This window comes from Pygocentrus nattereri, chromosome 11 (assembly GCF_015220715.1).
Source record: "Pygocentrus nattereri isolate fPygNat1 chromosome 11, fPygNat1.pri, whole genome shotgun sequence".
NCBI lineage: Eukaryota > Metazoa > Chordata > Actinopteri > Characiformes > Serrasalmidae > Pygocentrus > Pygocentrus nattereri.
The window spans coordinates 20,643,623-20,661,669 of record NC_051221.1 but is presented as its reverse complement, the minus strand read 5'-3'; the positions used below and the strand labels follow the sequence as shown (position 1 = coordinate 20,661,669).

The following is an 18,047-nucleotide window of genomic DNA, read 5'->3' as shown; positions in this document are numbered from 1 at the left end:
CTTTATTGTTCTTCAAATGCAAATATTAAAGACAAATTGTTAATTGCATTTATTCATACAGTCAAAAATCCTCACTTAAAATGTCAGGATGGTGACAGGCCTGGCATGTTATTGAACCTGTTTTCTCTGTTTCAGGTACAAACAAGAAAAGAAACCACCTAAACCAACGTGTGAAGAGACCAGATTACAAAGTGGCATACGTTCAACTGGTGAGTTTGATCCTACGAGCTATGAGCTGTAGCAATAGAGGCCCCTCACCTGCTGTGAAACAACCTCCATCTGCTGTTGTTGAACCTGTTGGCCACCTTAATGTCCAGAAATTGCTTCTGTCATTAAAGCTGAACAATTTAAGGGTGAGGGATTCAAATGTAAAATAACTTCTGATGGTGTCTCAGTCGCACTTTCGTGGGAGTGACTGTTTTATTGAGTTGGAGTTATTAAACAAAACAATCCCCCAGAGGAAAGAGGGGCTGTATGGGCGTTTGAGCCCTGAGCTTTTGTCTCTTTTCTGAGGGCTTGTCGCAGCTTATGTTCCTTTAGAGAACCCTGAGGCGCTGGTAGCCTTTGATGCGAAAACCTCACCTTATTGTGGTCTACTCCCAGCGTCCCAGTGCTGTTTGTTTACTTTCTGTCTCTCCCGCACACTTGGCCGTGTACTCCTGAGAGAAAAGAGGCGATCTGGGTTCTCAATTCGGCTGGAGGGGGCAAGAGGTCGTCTTTTGTTACATGCCAAACGTATTGCAGGAAGTATAGTATGAAGTTCCAAACAGGGTATGGCTATTATGGCAGGCAGCTGAGAGATTTGTTTCTGTGGGCATCAGTACGTTGAGATTGGTCTCATTCCAGAGGCAGCACAGGCTGCTGCATTCACACCTGTGCTTGGGGTGAATCCAGGGCTGTGGCTTTGACCTGCTGTTTGAAGTATGCCTCTTTGAAAGGCGTGAAAATATCCTCATCTGATCCAATCAAAAAAGCCTCTGTGTAACCTGATGTTTTAAAGTTTGCCAGAGAGGCATCAGGTTGTTTTTATTCCCTTTCAGTCATCAATCTGGGGATAAATAAATAATTAAAATTGCCAAACCACAGCCGTTTGTAATGGGATATATAATTGAAGCGCATATTAATATTTTAAAGGGGAACTTCCTCTATGAGGAGCTGAATCACTTCCTTTGTGCCTTCGTGCAGTCGATTAAATCTCTCAATCCCAGTGCCTACATTACTGGCCCAGAGCTTTATCTTGTAGATATTGACGGTTCACAGTGTTAACTTCGCAACTTAAGTACATCTGCAATTTTGCAGTTCATTTACCAAAAAAATTAAATGTGTTGTTTTATTGCAAAACTGTATCTTATTTAAGTGTGAATGATATGGGTACTAAAAAGCTGGACTCCCAGAAAAACGCATTGATATGAAACTGAATTTCCGGCTTTTTTTTTTTTTTTTTTTTTTTTTTTTTTTTGTTTGGCGGTCTGCAGAAAGAAAAAACACACTGCCCAAGAAAAACCCTCCTTTCTTTTCAGTGGTGGGTAAAAAACAAGATTGTTCCTAATTGACACCACATGTGGGGGAGTGTTCTGTGGTCCGATACCCACAGCGGTTCCCCCTGTTCTGCCCCTCCCCCACACACTCCATAAGCTAATATTCCAGTTGCTCATATGAGGGAGAGCTTTCCTTCTCTTTCCATCCCCCCCTGTTTTACAAACTCCAGGCTTGCAGTGAGGGCCAGGCCTCCGTTAGAGAAGTTCCTCGATGGCCACTTACAGAACAGACATGGGATCGGGCAGCGGGGAGAACCGCTGTAGGCGGGAGGGGGGAGAGGGAGGGTGGAGGGTGCATGGGACGGTTGAAACGGGGAGGTGGCTGAGGGCACGCTGGAGCTGTGCCAGAACAGGGAGGTCCAGAGACGGGACAGGGACGTCTTGAGCAAAATAAAATCTTGAGAGAATATCTAGATATCTCAATGTAATAACTGTGCAAGTCAGTCACACTCCAGTTAGTAGTATCCTGAGATATTTTGGTGTTCCCTGAAAGGTCATGACCAGCTTTGTGCCTGTATAAAGAGGCAGAGTTCTGATGTCTTGTGTCTCTGATATTTTTCCTCAGTTTGTATCGCATAATGTATGACTATACTTTTCATTGTAAACACTGCTGAAAACAGGCAGATTTAGTGATTCTGGGCCTCTAAGCGAAAATACAGGAATGGGGCCCCCTGAATGCTTTTATTTGAATTAGTTTAGTCTCTAGGCTTCTGAGTGGCCCCACCATCTACACTACTTAAAATGATATCTTGGCAAGTGAAATCATTTAAAATCGTCAGTGTATATATAATATTTCTCAGTTTTAGATTTTTGTAAGAATATTATAAAATTATTTGTAATTTCTGAACTTTTTTTGCTTGAGTAATTTTATGGTCTGTTAAGCCTGTGCAGCACTCTGTTCTGACTGAAAAAGCAAAGTTGGTTTTGCTTGTAGTAACAAATTTTGCTTTTCTGACTTTTTTTTTTTTTGTCCTATCAAGTGATAAGTGATACTTTTTTGATCCCACAACGGAGGAATTCCACTTCCGCATTTAACCCATCCATGAAGTGAAACAGCACATACACACTATTGAACACACACACTAGGGGGCAGTGAGCACACTTGCCCGGAGCGGTGGGCAGCCCTATCCACGGCGCCTGGGGAGCAGTTGGGGGTTAGGTGTCTTGCTCAAGAACACCTCAGTCATGGACTGTCGGCCCTGGGGATCAAACCGGCAACCTTCTGGTCACAGGGCTAGATCCCTAACCTCCAGCCCACGACTGCCCCCAAACCCCACAACACCCACAAAATCACGAACTGTCATATTCCTACAAGTCTGTCTTTACACATTTGTTACAACATGAAGTAGTCCATTATTACCATGACAGAGGGGGGGTTGCACTGTATTGAAATATAATGTGTGATATGTAATTACGTAATTTTAAAATTAACAAAGCATGTAATTTGAGCAGCTATATCTATCGTGTGTGTCTGTGTTTTTTCTTTTTTCAAATATATATGTATGTATGTCTGTATATGTGTGTGTGTATATATATATATATATATATATATATATATGTATGTATATGTATATATGTGTGTGTGTGTGTGTGTATATATGTATGTGTGTGTATATATATATATATATATATATATATATATATATATATATATATATAATATGACAATTTGAAAATACCCGTTACCCTTGGCATTGTTTGTAAATTTTATGATGAATGAACTAAAAGAAATGGCCCAAACTGACTTGGAGATAAGTCTGGTTTAATTGACTTACGTGAAATGTAAAGGACGTTTTTTCCTTCTCCTGTAGTCTTTTACTTGCTTTGTAATTGCCTAAAAGTATAGTGGTCTGGTTGCACCATTTGACTTGTGATACCTGGCTTTTTCAGACAAATTTCAAGTTAATCAGGCATCTGTTTGGTCACCTGGAGAAACCTTTGTTTTTGAAATTTAGTTTATACTTTCATTTTTTCTAATAAATCATCACTATTATAATACCATTGCAACCAACTTAGTAATCTGTGCCATTCTAAGCATCAGTCAAAAGTGAAATGTTTCCAAAATTTTTGAAAGTGCTTCTGACCTTGGCAGGTCATTTGGGGTTTTCTTTATGATGTAATTCCCTGTCCCCTCTTTTGTAAAAGCATGTCAAAATAAAAGTACTTTTTTTTTTTTTTTTTTTTTTTTTTTTTTAGTTGTGTTGCCTGACTGTTGGGGACAAAAGTAAAATGTAATCAAGCGCACACAGCAGCCACCAAGTGAAAGGTGTAAAATGTTATAATTTCACTATTTTTTAAATTATAATGTATAATGTGATATGTTGGTGTCGCTGATTAATTTCTTGATGCAGGAAATATAAAGTGGCTAAAAATTTGTCTAAAATATGAGTTAATGTTTCCTTTTTCAGTGTATTAGAGTAAAATGCCCTACAAGCTAATATACACCTGTGAAGTGTGCTTTCCCTCCTTACTCTTGATTTTGAGGTAAATAGAACGTGATACTTTCAGAGGAGGGAGGGTTTGCCCTCATTGTGGGCATGCTTGTGTAATTTTAATTATTCTTCATGCAGTGTAATTGGTATTAAAATGAGTACTGTATTTATCCACGCTGAATGCATTATTCAGTGCCTGTGCTTATAGAAATGAAAGGCTTGATACAATATGAGATGTATTGTCACACTTCTGATGTGCAGTAAATTTACTTACTGGCAGGAGAAGAAGGAAAAATAAATCTAGATTAAGTTCACATTCCTTCACATCACACACCAAGGCAGCAGTGTTCCCCAGTTCAGCAGACCATGCTGTGAGTATGCTAAAGGAGCCAATAGCTGAGTGGCCAAAACAATGTATCTTCATTTTATTTTTTTTCTCCACATTGTTCTGCAGAGGTTTGCATGTGTTAGTATTTGGTAGCAGAAGGCAACAGTGATGGCTGTTACTTATTGTTGGTTGCTAAAGATCTTCTTGCCCAGTCTCTGAACCAAGTGAGTGTTTGGGGCAGTGTTTCAGTCTGGGCCCAGCTGGTAGCCAGGCTACCTTTCACATCAGATCACCATGTTCTACCTGCATTTGGAGCATACTCTGCTCAATTACCAGGGAACAAAACGCTGTGAAACTCAATCTGAGTGAGGCACACTGTTGTTTTCTTACTCAAATAGTTTCCCTCTCCTCCTTATACTGTCCCCTTTGCCCCCAGGCAAATTAACACCCTTTCAGATTTCTCTGGAATGTATGCATTTGGTGTGAATGTCCAGATCTTGGTCTGATCAACACTAGGTGGCAACGTTTGGCTTTGCTGATTCTGATGGAACGTTGGACCCCAGGACCTCACTGTTATGGATTCTTTGTGGCTAAGGGTACAGTAAGCTTGAACCTTCACCAGCGAATAGGAAGGTCCAGAGCATTTTCCCCTGTGTCCAAGTCCAGCCAACAGCAGGAAAAATCCCCCCACCATTCCACTTCACAGTCGGCTTCCTGCTGAATTCTGGATCTCAACACTTACAAATGCTAGTTGCTGAATCAGTTGATTCTCTCAAAGTGGAAATCCTGCTATCTGTGAGGAATTTTATTGTTCTAAACCATTTAGACCATAACTCTTCTGTGCCTTCCTCCTTTTCACCTTGTCACGCAATTCACATTTTCATCCAAGCAAAGAAAACATCACTGAAAGATTGAGCTCCTGCACTTTGCAGCCGTTAGTCTTGTTGTTTTCTTTATAAAAAGTAGGAAAAGATGTTTTTACTTGATGATGAAGGAATTTTTTTCCACAGAATGGAGACATCTTATTAAAAAGCGACAAAAACATGCAGCTGATTTTATTTTCCCCTTTCCTTTCATAAATATGAATTTTGGATGTTGATATTGAAATATGTAGCGGGGCACAATTTCCAACAAGATTTTGCAATTTGTCATTAATGGTACAGAGTTTCATAAGAGCCGGAAGATGGCAAGGATGAGCGCAACATGAATAATGGAAGGGAAAGCGGGGTGTCTGGCATCCTGTTTGAAGACACACACACACACACACACACACACACACACACACCGCACCTCAGCCGGACAGCTCCTGTAAGAGTCAGCAGATGCAGGGAAGGACATGATACTTAACCCCCCCACCCCTCCTTAGATCCCTTGTGTTAGTCAGTTCTATCATTTCCTGCAGGTCACTCTCATTTAGATATAATTGTAAACATTTTCAATCATAAAACCCTTTGATTAAGCTTGACCTTTTTCCACCCATTGCTACTTTGATCAGTCTTTCAACATGGAGGCACCACCCAGCTATATTTTGGTATCGTTTTCAAAATAAATTCCTGAGATACTGGTACTGCTCTTCCTGTTATGGTGCCAACTCCTTCATTTTCCTGCTGCTTGACTACTCATTCGCCCAGTTTGATTTGCCTTTGTGCGTTTCTAATGCCGGAGATGGAGGGAGGGGTCCAGACGTCATGACTGGTGGAATTTCAACACTGTTCAGTTTATCTTTGGACGCTGTTGACAAGGTCCAATATCCTGATGACCCAAAAAATAACCAAGACTTAGACAAGCCTCAACAAGTAGATGGACGGGTCAGGCTGTTGTCAGGCAGAACCTTGGGGACTGAGTGACTCAATGGCTTAAAAAAAAAATGACAAGACTGATTTCTGATACAGCGCTGAAAGTAGCCACTGCTACCCCTCCCTCAGACTGGCTCCTTGGCTTGGCTGTATTTATTTAACAAGCTGGACTCCATGCCAGATGATTGTCTAGAACAACACAGAGGGAAAAACAATCTCTCAATTGCAGTGGAAACACGCTTCTGTTTTGCAGTAATGGGTGAAATGTCTGGCTTATGGCTCTCCTCAGTGAGGAAACATAATACATTTTGTTTCATTTTTCCCTAGCACCACTTTTCCCTGGCATTGAGGTTTCATTAGAGTGGTTACGGGAACAAAGACTCAAAAGCCTTCTCCCCTGCTTGGCTCTCGTGGGGCAGCTGCGTCTTGGCATAGGGAATGCCATGCATGAATCATGTTCTCAACTGCTGTGGGCAGTTGGTTTTGACAGCTGGGTCACTTGACTCGTGTTGAGAGGAAGTGTGTTTTGCACAAATGCTGGCCCACTGCTGTGGGACAGGGAAGGCGTCAGGGTCGGCAGGCGGACAGGCAGGTTGGCATGGGCCCAGATGGACCTTAGATGGGCCAAATCCTCTTGTCTTTCCAAAGCTCTGTACAGTAGTGCCATTGGGTCCATGTTGTTTTTCACAGTGGGGGAATCGAATTTGACACACTCAGACAAAACCATGCTCTGTGAATGAGAGCCACATTTGGCCATGCTTGCCTTGTCATAATGATTTCATTCTAATGAAGTCATTTTTTTTTAAAATGATTTGTTGTTGGCCTGATCTGTCAGGTAGGCCTTATAATAAGTTACCCTCAGAGTTCTCCACAGGACTGTTCTGTCAAAGAGCTTCCAGGGGAGAGTCACTGTCGTCACAATCATTTAGTCGAAGACTTGGCTTAATTTCTGTTCAAAATATCAGCTGTTAGTGTTTTGTGTGCTGTATGTCTGCAGGCTCTGTTCCAGACACATCCATACTCATACATCAACAAAACCAGCCCATACTATTTTGTCAGTTACTGCGGTTCAAGAGTCTCACCAAATTTGCGAGTTTTGGATGGAGCGGAGGTCATGGGCTGGGTAAGAGCAGCTTGCTCTTGACTTGTGGTCAAGTCTGTTTTTTTTTTTTTTTGTTTTTTTTGTTTATTTGTTTGTCTCAATCTGCATCTTCTCTGCATGTGACAGACTAATTCTTTTCCCTCACATACCCTCGCCTTTTTATTTTTTTTTAAAACCACTAGCCTGACCTTTTCATTACTCCTCAAGAGCTATAAATTATATCCTAATTAGCTGTGTCTCAGAAAGCCCCTCCCTACCATCTGTATTACCACTACTTTCTCCCTTTCCCTGATTACGGCTAATTTCTGGTATGGTGTGCGTCAAGACCCAGAGATATGAGGCATCTAAAGGCAGCCAAATAGTTGTGGTTCGTGTGTATCAGTTGACAGGCCAGGCTCTGGACCCAGAGGAAGCAACAGTGTGGCCCACCCAGTGAGGTTGGCAGAAGGAGCTGTTTACAAGCATCTCTCTGAATTTCCTACTCTCTTGTCTGGTAATGAACTTGTTAATAGACTTCCAACATTACGCAAATAGATCCTGACAAAATGTACACATTGGCAAATTCCCTTGAAAATGTTTTATTTATGACTTTATCCTTCAGTTAGCTCATGATCTAAAATACTGTTGTTGAAAGGGGCACGAGGAGAAAAGGAATGGCCTCCCCGAAGTGTTAATGGTGCACTTCCAGGTCTTAAACTCTTGCAGACATTTTTTTGGATATTGTCTAAGAGAAAGTTTGATTGATGTTTGATGACTTTATGACCTCTTCGTTCTGAGGACTGGAGTGATATCTGAAGTGTACATGTTGTTGCTGTCAGATCTAAACTTCAGTCTTGTATGTTTTATGCCATTTAAACATGCTATTTGTCCTTCACACTGAGTGAAAATGTCATAACGAATAGGCCAACAGAAATGGTCCACAACAGTCTTTTTACATTTCTCTATCTCTTGAAAGGTTATAATTTTGGAGAAACAAGGTTTCATTCCATCAGTAAATTCCATGCCCTCCTCACTGTAGAGCTAATATTGGAGACGGGGGTGAGTGAGGATGGCAGGGTGTTGCTCTCTTGACAGAAACCCCTTCTACTTTTGACCTTTCAGATCAGCCCAAATCATGCCAGCTGTTCCTGTTTAACTGATTGTGGATGTGATTGTGGACACGAATCTCAGGAGATCACCAAGGGTGCATGGTTGGCCAGTTTCACAGTCATGCTACAGTTTAGAGTATATATGTTTTGGATCCAGTTGGATACATTTTGGATATGGTTCTTGTACGTTCTTGCAATGGACGGTTCCATTATAACTATATTGGTAAAAAAGAAAAACTGCAGTAAATAGACATTTAAATTCAGCCTGTATTGCAAATCATTATTTATTGTACTCTAGAACAGCAGAATGTTTGTGACATTGTGCTGCTGTGCTAAAATGTCTGCATGTTGTATTTCTCCACTGTGTTAATCCGGGTAAATCTAGTCACAATTTCTACATTTTTAAATCTGCCAGGGCATCAGCAGATATGTACATGAAAAACATTCACTCACAGTTTTCATATTGGTGCATCTAACATCTAAATGTGAACGCCAGCTCCACATTCCACATTCAGTGGTTGAAGAGAATCGTCTCCACAAGATTTCACAGTATTGATTTCATGCACATTCCTGTCCTGCAGGACACACATTTGTCCAAACAACATCCTTTGGTACTCAATAACATCAGAGCCTTTGTTCTTCTGATGATGTTTTTGCTGAGATTTCTCTTTTTCCAGTTTCTATCATACACTACCCTGATTCCTAGCATTTTATGTTTAAAATTTCCTAAAGGTATCATTTGTAATGTGAATTTAGACTTATCATTGAAATGGTATGTTAGAAATAGATTGAAATTGCCTATTTGTGATGTCCTGGCCCCTGAAAATGCAAAGCCTGTTGCCCTAGTGACCATTTGTTTTGGAGACCCCACCACCTTAACTGACTACCAGACCAGTTTAATTTTCACACATTCAGAAATATCTATGATTAATAACAAAGCTACGTTTCACTAGGCCTGGGTGATATAGGAGTAAGAGCACGCTCTTTCATTGTTAAACATGAATTGCTACAGCTTAGGTCTACTTTCTTTACAATCTTCCTATCTTTAGAGTATATCCTTTTTAGTATTAGCTGTTGCAGTGATATTTAATGAAAGTCACAATGATAACTAATTTGGCTTTTTTGGTAGTACATTTTACTTCTTCTTTTTTTTTTTTTTTTGTTTAAGTTGCTGGTGGTGTGGGTTATGGCCAAGTGGGAAAAATCTACACTTCTTCAGGACATTCCAATTTCCAGTACAGTTTCAAATTTGTGTGTCGGATTTGACTCTCATCTGAACTGGGAACCCCACATTCAAGATTTGTGTAAAACCTCATTTTTTTAAATCCAAAACATATATTTCCAAGCTCTGTTCTATTCTAACACTGTCCAAATGCAGAAAGGCCTGTGCCTTTGTTTTACCGAGACTTCATTATAATAATGTGCTTTTTACTGGTGTATCAGCCAAGTATGTCCAGAAGCTCCAATACATTCATAATCAGGCAGCCATGAGGGTACTCATGAGGGTACAGAAATATGAACACATTGCACCGATTACTTGTCTCATACAGAATTTGCTCTAAAATTCTCCTTCTTTTTAATTTGTTCATGGACATGCACTGGATTATGTCAAGGAACTTCTTATACCGTGTAATTGTAGTCACAATCACAGATCTAACACAAATCTTTTCCAGCTTCCCAGAACTAAACTACATACCATGGGTGATTTTTTTTTTTTTATTATTATTATTATTATTATGTTTAAAACTTTAAATAATGAAAAAAATTACTGTGCTCCCCTTGTGGAGAAGTTTCAGACTGCTAAACAGGCTAAACAAACATGTTATGTTCTTATTAATCAAAGGTTTACATAAATATTTTCTTCTTTTCAAAGGTACTAAACTATTCTACTAAACAATTCTAAATCATACATACATACATACATACAGTCATGTGAAAAAAATTAGGACACCCCATAAAATTCTGTATATTTAACATATTTTGACATGTGGATATTTAATATCAATTTTAACAATACTGTGGGATCCAAGTAATATGACTAAACAATTAAAAATTAAGAAAGGCCTTTTCACAATTTTCTGTAAAATGTAATTTTAAAAGAATGCAATTTCTGGTGAGGCATAAATTAGGACACCCCTACATATTGTCCCACTTAAAACAGTTAAGATCACACACAGGTGTATCACATCAGGTGCACATGATCAGAACATTGTTATTCAGCATTTTGAATGGGGCTTGCTCTATTTAAACCTCAGAAAATTAGTTTGTGTCCCTGACTGTTGAAGTGAGAGTGAGCACCATGGTGAGATCCAAAGAGCTGTCTGAAGCCCTCAGAAAGAAGATTGTGGCTGCTTATGAGTCTGGTAAGGGATTTAAAAAGATCTCAAAAGAATTTAACATCAGCCATTCCACCATCCAGAAAATTGTTTACAAGTGGAGGACATTCAAAACAAATGCGACCATGCCCAGGTCTGGCCATCCAAGCAAGTTCTCCCCCACAGCAGACCGTAACATGCTAAAAGAAGTCATGAAAAATCCTAAAATTTCATCACAGGACCTACAGCAGGCTCTTGCTACTGTCGATGTGAAAGTGCATGACTCAACTATCAGAGACTACACAAGTTTAATTTTCATGGGAGGTGTGCAAGTTTTTCTCTCTAAGAAAAACATTAAGGCCAGACTGAAGTTTGCCAGAGAGAACGCAGACAAAGACCATGACTTCTGGAATAATGTTCTTTGGACAGATGAGACTAAAATTGAATTAGACACCAGAACAGAAGACATGTTTGGCATAAACCAAATACAGCATTCCAAGAAAAGAACCTTGTACCAACTGTGAAGCATGGAGGTGGAAGTGTCATGGTTTGGGAATGCTTTGCTGCAGCAGGACCTGGCCAGCTTGCCATCATAGAATCCACCATGATTTTCTACTGCGTATCAGAGGGTGCTTGAGGAACATGTGAAACCATCTGTAAAAAAGTTAAAGCTGAAGCGGAACTGGACCCTGCAACATGACAGTGACCCAAAACATACCAGTAAATCCACCAAGGACTGGCTGAGAACTAAGAAGCGGAAAGTCCTGGAATGGCCCAGTCAAAGTCTGGATCTTAATCCCATTGAGATGCTGTGGAGTGACTTAAAACAGGCTGTACATGCAAGAAACCCCTCAAACATATCACAGCTGAAAGAATTCTGTGTTGAGGTGTGGGGCAAACTTTCTTTAGATCGATGCCAGAGATTGGTAGATGGCTACAAGAAGCGTCTCACTGAAGTCATTTCAGCCAACGGGGGCAACACTAGATATTAGAGGGTAGGGTGTCCTAACTTTTTCCTCCATTATAATATAAATTTTTTGTTCGTATCTTTTGTTTCATGAGTAAAACAATGTTAGTTTTTGTTGTTTAATTGCAATTAAATCACCTTCTTTTCCAGAAATAAACAAAAATAAGATTGGACATTTTGATATGTAAACATTTCTTAATAAAGAGCTATTTAATGGGGTGTCCTAATTTTTTCACGCGAGTGTGTGTGTGTGTGTGTGTGTGTATGTATGTGTATATATATATATATATATATATATATATATATATATATATATATATATAAATAAAATATAACTCCAAGTAAATCAAACGTCTGTGAAATCAAACTGTCCACTTAGGAAGCAACACTGATTGACAATCAATTTCACAGCTGTTGTGCAAATGGAACAGACAACAGGTGGAAATTATTGGCGATTAGCAAGACACACTCAATAAAGGAGTGGTTCTGCAGGTGGGGACCACAGACCACTTCTCAGTACCTTTCTGCTTTCTGGCTGTTTTGGTCACTTTTGAATGTTGGTGGTGCTTTCACACTCGTGGTAGCATGAGACGGACTCTACAACCCACACAAGTGGCTCAGGTAGTGCAGCTCATCCAGGATGGCACATCAATGCGAGCTGTGGCAAGAAGGTTTGCTGTGTCTGTCAGCGTAGTGTCCAGAGCCTGGAGGCGCTACCAGGAGACAGGCCAATACACCAGGAGACGTGGAGGAGGCCGTAGGAGGGCAACAACCCAGCAGCAGGACTGCTACCTCCACCTTTGTCCAAGGAGGAACAGGAGGAGCACTGCCAGAGCCCTGAGCCAGAGGCCACAAATGTGCATGTGTCTGCACAAACCGACTCCATGAGGATGGTATGAGGGCCCGACGTCCACAGATGGGGGTTGTGCTCACAGCCCAACACCGTGCAGGACGCTTGGCATTTGCCAGAGAACACCAGGATTGGCAAATTCGCCACTGGCGCCCTGTGCTCTTCACAGATGAAAGCAGGTTCACACTGAGCACATGTGACAGACGTGACAGACGTGACAGAGTCTGGAGATGCCGTGGAGAGTGATCTGCTGCCTGCAACATCCTTCAGCATGACCGGTTTGGCAATGGGTCAGTAATGGTGTGGGGTAGCATTTCTTTGGAGGGCCGCACAGCCCTCCATGTGCTCGCCAGAGGTAGCCTGACTGCCATTAGGTACCGAGATGAGATCCTCAGACCCCTTGTGGGACCATATGCTGGTGTGGTTGGCCCTGGGTTCCTCCTAATGCAGGACAAAGCTAGACCTCATGTGGCTGCAGTGTGTCAGCAGTTCCTGCAAGATGAAGGCATTGAAGCTATGGACTGGCCCGCCCGTTCCCCAGACCTGAATCTGATTGAGCACATCTGGGACATCATGTCTCGCTCCATCCACCAACACCACTTGCACCACAGACTGTCCAGGAGTTGGTGGATGCTTTAGTCCAGGTCTGGGAGGAGATCCTTCAGGAGACCATCTGCCACCTCATCAGGAGCATACCCAGGCATTGTAGGGAGGTCATACAGGGACGTGGAGGCCACACACAATACTGAGCCTCATTTTGACTTGTTTTAAGGACATCACATCAAAGTTGGATCAGCCTGTAGTGTGTTTTTCCACTTTAATTTTGTGTGTGACTCCAAATCCAGGCCTCCGTTGGTTAATAAATTTTACTTCCATTGATGATGTTTGTGTGATTTTGTTGTCAGCACATTCAACTTTGTACAGAACAAAGTATTCAATGAGAATATTTCATTCATTCAGATCTCATATGTGTTATTTGAGTGTGTGTGTATATATATATATATATATATATATATATATATATGTGGCCACAAGATTCACTGACTTGGCCCAAGTGGTAGTTTTTTTTGTTTTGGTTTTTTTTTTTTTAATCTCTGTCTAGTCCTGGTTAGAAAAACCTAAAGAGAATGGTTGGACAGAATCCAACAACAACGTTTGTATCCCATGCTAGATTTCTTTTTATTCCCTTTCTCTTTGCACATCGAGAAGAAAATGTTTAGCTTAATGGGATGTGCCAGTATGTAATAGATGGTCCAGCACCTTGAAAAGAATTGTTTTGAACGTCTGTGTTTAAGGCCTGGCCTACTCCCACTCATATTGTGCAATACACTAGTTGATGCTCAGTGGAGTGCGCTCTGTATACATTTCAGATGGTGATATTAATGTTTTACTCCACTGCTAAATCAAACTACGGAAGTGTGCACTAGAGCCCCAGACAAGAGTTTGTACACATCGCACGCAAACATATATGCAGGCCATCACCTGCTGCCAACAATAACAGAATTGTGAATTGTTTAATGTTTTAATGTGTGTGAATGTTTTGACGATCTGAATATGGTAGTTTCTTTTCTTTCTCTTTTTTTGTTAATCAGCCCAGTCTCTGTCCCTAGGAATATTCTTCCAGTGTTTATACATGGTGTCCAAACGTCTTTTCCCAACTCCAGATTGTCATGCAAGCAGGGTCCCTCTGTCGGCCTCAGCTTAAATGTGTTTTTCTGTAGCAGAGTTTACTACAGGTGAAAGGAAAAAGGCATTTTTGGCATCACTTTTAGTACTCTGTTACCAAGGCCGTGTTTTAATAGGTTTGGTTCTTGTACTTTCACTTGGCTGAACTCTGTGTTTATAGTGTGGGGTTTTGCATTCCTAGATGGTTAAGTTTGAACACCACTACCAAGCTTTGGATGCCTGTCTGTTGATATTAGAACCCCACACCCCCCCTCACCCCACACACCCCCCTCACCACACCCCCCCTCCAAAAAAAAAAAAAAAAAACCTCCCTCAGTGTGGTACTAAAAGACAGGCCCAAAATAAGAGCTCAGCCTGTACGAAATGCTGGAACTCCAAATGCATTTGTCCAGAACAGCACTGCTTCTCATTAGCCATGGCTTACAGCAATCCCCTTGTTTCCTCTTGCTGCTGCCCAACTTTGTTTTATCACTGGAACAACATTGGTGAGCCCTGATATAGAGGACCAGCAGCAGCACCAGCATGTAGCCGCCGTGTTTAGAGAGACCAGTCCACTTATAATGATTTGTGTTTTTCCTCCTTTCTTAGAAATGAACTTCTCTTTGTCCTTCTAGTGGGACCAGGCCCTTGAAATGTGGTGATCTATGCATTTTTGGAGTGTTAGTTAGAGAAAGGCAAACATTCCATAAAGGAGTCATAACGTTCTCTCTCCCTCATGCCTAGCCGGTGAAAAACCTGAATATATGAAAGATTTATTTTTCTTGTCACCTTTTAATTAATAGATAGGATCTCCCCCTTCCCATTCCACCGCAGTGATTGAGAAAGGAAATGCATTGCCAAAGTTCACATCTTCTTTTTTCTGCTTTGTCCAAATGTGCAAAAACTTTATTCTTAGGTGAATCTACTGTGATTGCTTTCACATTGAACAGTATATGACTCTGCTACTCAAAATCATCTCTAAAGATTTATTAAATGGCACAAGGAGAAACTTTATTCTCATTGGCCTGACATGGAGGGGGGGTTATAGTGTACTTAGGTAAATTCACCTAGGTTAGTCAGTAGAATAAATATATATAATAAATTACAGTTCCTCTGCCAAGGTCAGGGGTTGGGTCAGGTCAGGGGTTTTGTCCTTTCAACAAAAAAACAAAAACCACCTTGAGGGCCACAACATTTTGTCTATTTTATCGTCTTGGTTATAAATATGACTATTTGCTAATATACTAGGCAAAGCTAAACGTATAAAAGGCTAAGGTGTAATGTAAACAAAAACAGACTTTAGCTCAGCTATAGCAGCGGGAAGCTTTTCCACACTAGTATTTTCTTGTAAAATGTGTCTCAACCTGCAACGTTTTACAAGGCTAAAGTTAGCTTCTCATTCACCAGCCTCTTGTTCGAATTCTCTCATTCCTCCTTAAATAGAGCATGAAGCAGCAGAATGTAACTGTGGCACCATTTAAGGTGGAACAGGACAATTTAAATGAGAAGCTGACTTTAGCTTCATGGTTTTTAATATTTGACAGTTTAATCTGCAACAAGAAACATTCAGGAAATAAGCTGGAAGTCCATTCGTCCCCATATTATTGCTGCATCTTAAATCTTTCTCTTTGCCTTCTCGTTAGCTACTGGCTAGGCAAGATTGTTGACTACATTGCTATGGGGACAGACAATTAATTTATTTTAAGCCAAATTTCTTGCTAATTAAATGGTACAACAAGTGGTTTGATGTAAAATGCTCTGTTCTATGGAAACTTAACACTTCTGAGTTCTCGGACCCAGGGGTTACGATGTCTACAATACAAATATGGCTATTTTATTTACATTCCAAAACCATTAGTAAATCTATGTGTATTTTTGAGTAATGGTGATAACGGTACAATAGTAGTAAATCGGAAACGCTAATGTTTCACCTGCTTGTCTCTGGCCAAAACGTTCTATGGAATGGGGCATTTTACATCAAACCACTCTCAATGACATCTAAATGAGCGCAGAACGTTTTAAAAATTCATTGGAATTTAACATTTTTTTGGGGGGGGGGGGTGGAAATACTGGTGAATACATCTGCAAATGCCTAACAATTTGTTAAGGAAAGCCAGAGCTGCAGTGCCTACCATTGCTACTGGATTCTATTAGATTCTAGTCTCTGGATAATACAAATGATACCTTTTAACCGAAAGATAAGATGAGGATTCTCACGCTCCATGTTGTTCCAGGGAAAGTTCCCTCGCTTGGTCATGCTTCTTCATGCAGTCAAACTGTGCTGTGTTGACTGTATTAAGAAGAGTGCCCTTGATTCTGTTTGCCTGTTATCATGACCTTATTTCTGCATACCAGCAGGCTGACCAGGCCTAACCCGACCCTTTTTTAATAGACTGAATTCAGTCTGAAGCCTTGATGTTCTCAGTTGTGCATTGGTTGTAAACCATGTTTCACAATCAAACAAGATAAAAAACAGGACTCTTGGAGTGAAAGTATCATGTGGCGAGGTCTGGGTAAAGCAAAGGGAAATTGGAATTTAGACCAGGGGTTAGAGGCTTATGATCAGAGGAGCCCAAGTTAAACAGTGCATTCATGTTGGTTATCTCGCCTTAAACTTAAAGGAATTCCTGCTTTCCCTACAGAGCCAGCAGCAGACCTTCCAGTTTCCAGATATCTTCCCCGAAAAGGAAAAAAAGCATGAAGAAGGCTCTGTGGAGGAGATGCAGGAGAAATTCATGGAAGATGAGCGACAGAGGCAGAAACCAGACCCCAGGAGAGGGGGAGTCACTGAATGGTTTGGTCTCTAAAAACAGCCCCTTCCAACCCACGACAGAAAAGATGAGAAGTGCGCGTGGGATGTTTGTGTTGTATCGCCAGGTCATTTGCAGGAATATAATTGGGACCTGGCCCATTGAAGGAGGCACTTCTGCTTCCTGGACATGTTCTGTGAGGCCTTACAGCATGCCTGGATTCACAATGTGTCCAAAAAGTTTGCAGCATTGTTTATTTGTAACTCATTATTAAACTTTTTATTTCCTATATTCACATGTAGGTCATTTTAACCTCTTGTCCAACACCTAGATCATGTTCATCTGAATGAAGTGTTGTGTAACAACTCTTGTCTGTGAAAAACATTCAAGTATGATCTAGAGCAACAACAGGAAAAAGTCCTGAAATTGGATCCTGTAAAACTGGTGTTACTGTGTCAAAGGGCTCAAACAGGGGCCAATCAGCTTGCTTGAATTTATTTTTCATTAAAAGATCTGGAAATGTTTACACTGTCTCTGTATTGACTTATTTTAAAGACATTAAAGGTGAAGATATAATTTCTGGTTAATTGAATAATTTGGATGTAAACAGTCATTCAGAGTGGTCTGCTGTGAAATGAACCGTTGTAGAGAAACGGAGTTGGAATTGTTCGTAGTTGTGGTGATCAGAATCAGATATTCTGAGTCAGCACATTTGCATAAAGCATAAAGTTTTTACATGAAATTGTGACAAATCTGATGCCTGAGACATTGTGTTTAGATGGCTGGTGACAAAATGTTGGCCTAAAACATATTTTTGCTGGACCACCCTGTAGGCTAGCTCACAAGAGACTTAGTGAGTCACTGACTGACTGACTGATATCAATTGTTAAAATGTCACCTGACACAAGCAGCAGGTGGTGCTATATGGCGTGAAAATGTTGCCTTTCAAAACATGTTGACACTACCAGTATAAAGATGAAAAAGGAAGGAGAAAAAGTTTATTAATTGAAACTTGTCGTGGGTCTTTTTATAACCGTGACCTCAAAATGTTTGAAATAACACAACGGTAAGTACTTAAATTTGTGCTTGAGCTGTGTCTGACTTCAGGATGTTTTTTTTTTTTGTTGTTGTTGTTTTTCCCAGAAAATTTTTAGTTCAGCCAAGTTAATTTAGCTGGTGTTAGTTCACCAATTTTCTCTGCTGAAGCCAAATATAA

At 40.6% G+C, this 18,047-nt stretch overlaps 1 protein-coding gene across 2 annotated transcripts in view; it reads left to right on the top strand.

The window, feature by feature from the left end:
- mrpl23 (mitochondrial ribosomal protein L23) overlaps positions 1-17,357 on the top strand; it is a 41,405-nt gene extending 24,048 nt beyond the window's left edge. For both annotated transcript variants that reach the window (XM_017717528.2, XM_017717529.2), the window contains exons 4-5: positions 136-209; positions 16,724-17,357. In XM_017717528.2, coding sequence (XP_017573017.1) covers positions 136-209; positions 16,724-16,888 — 239 coding nt within the window. In that variant the 3' untranslated portion in view covers positions 16,889-17,357. The remainder of the gene's footprint in view (positions 1-135; positions 210-16,723) is intronic.
- Positions 17,358-18,047: the final 690 nt, after the last annotated feature.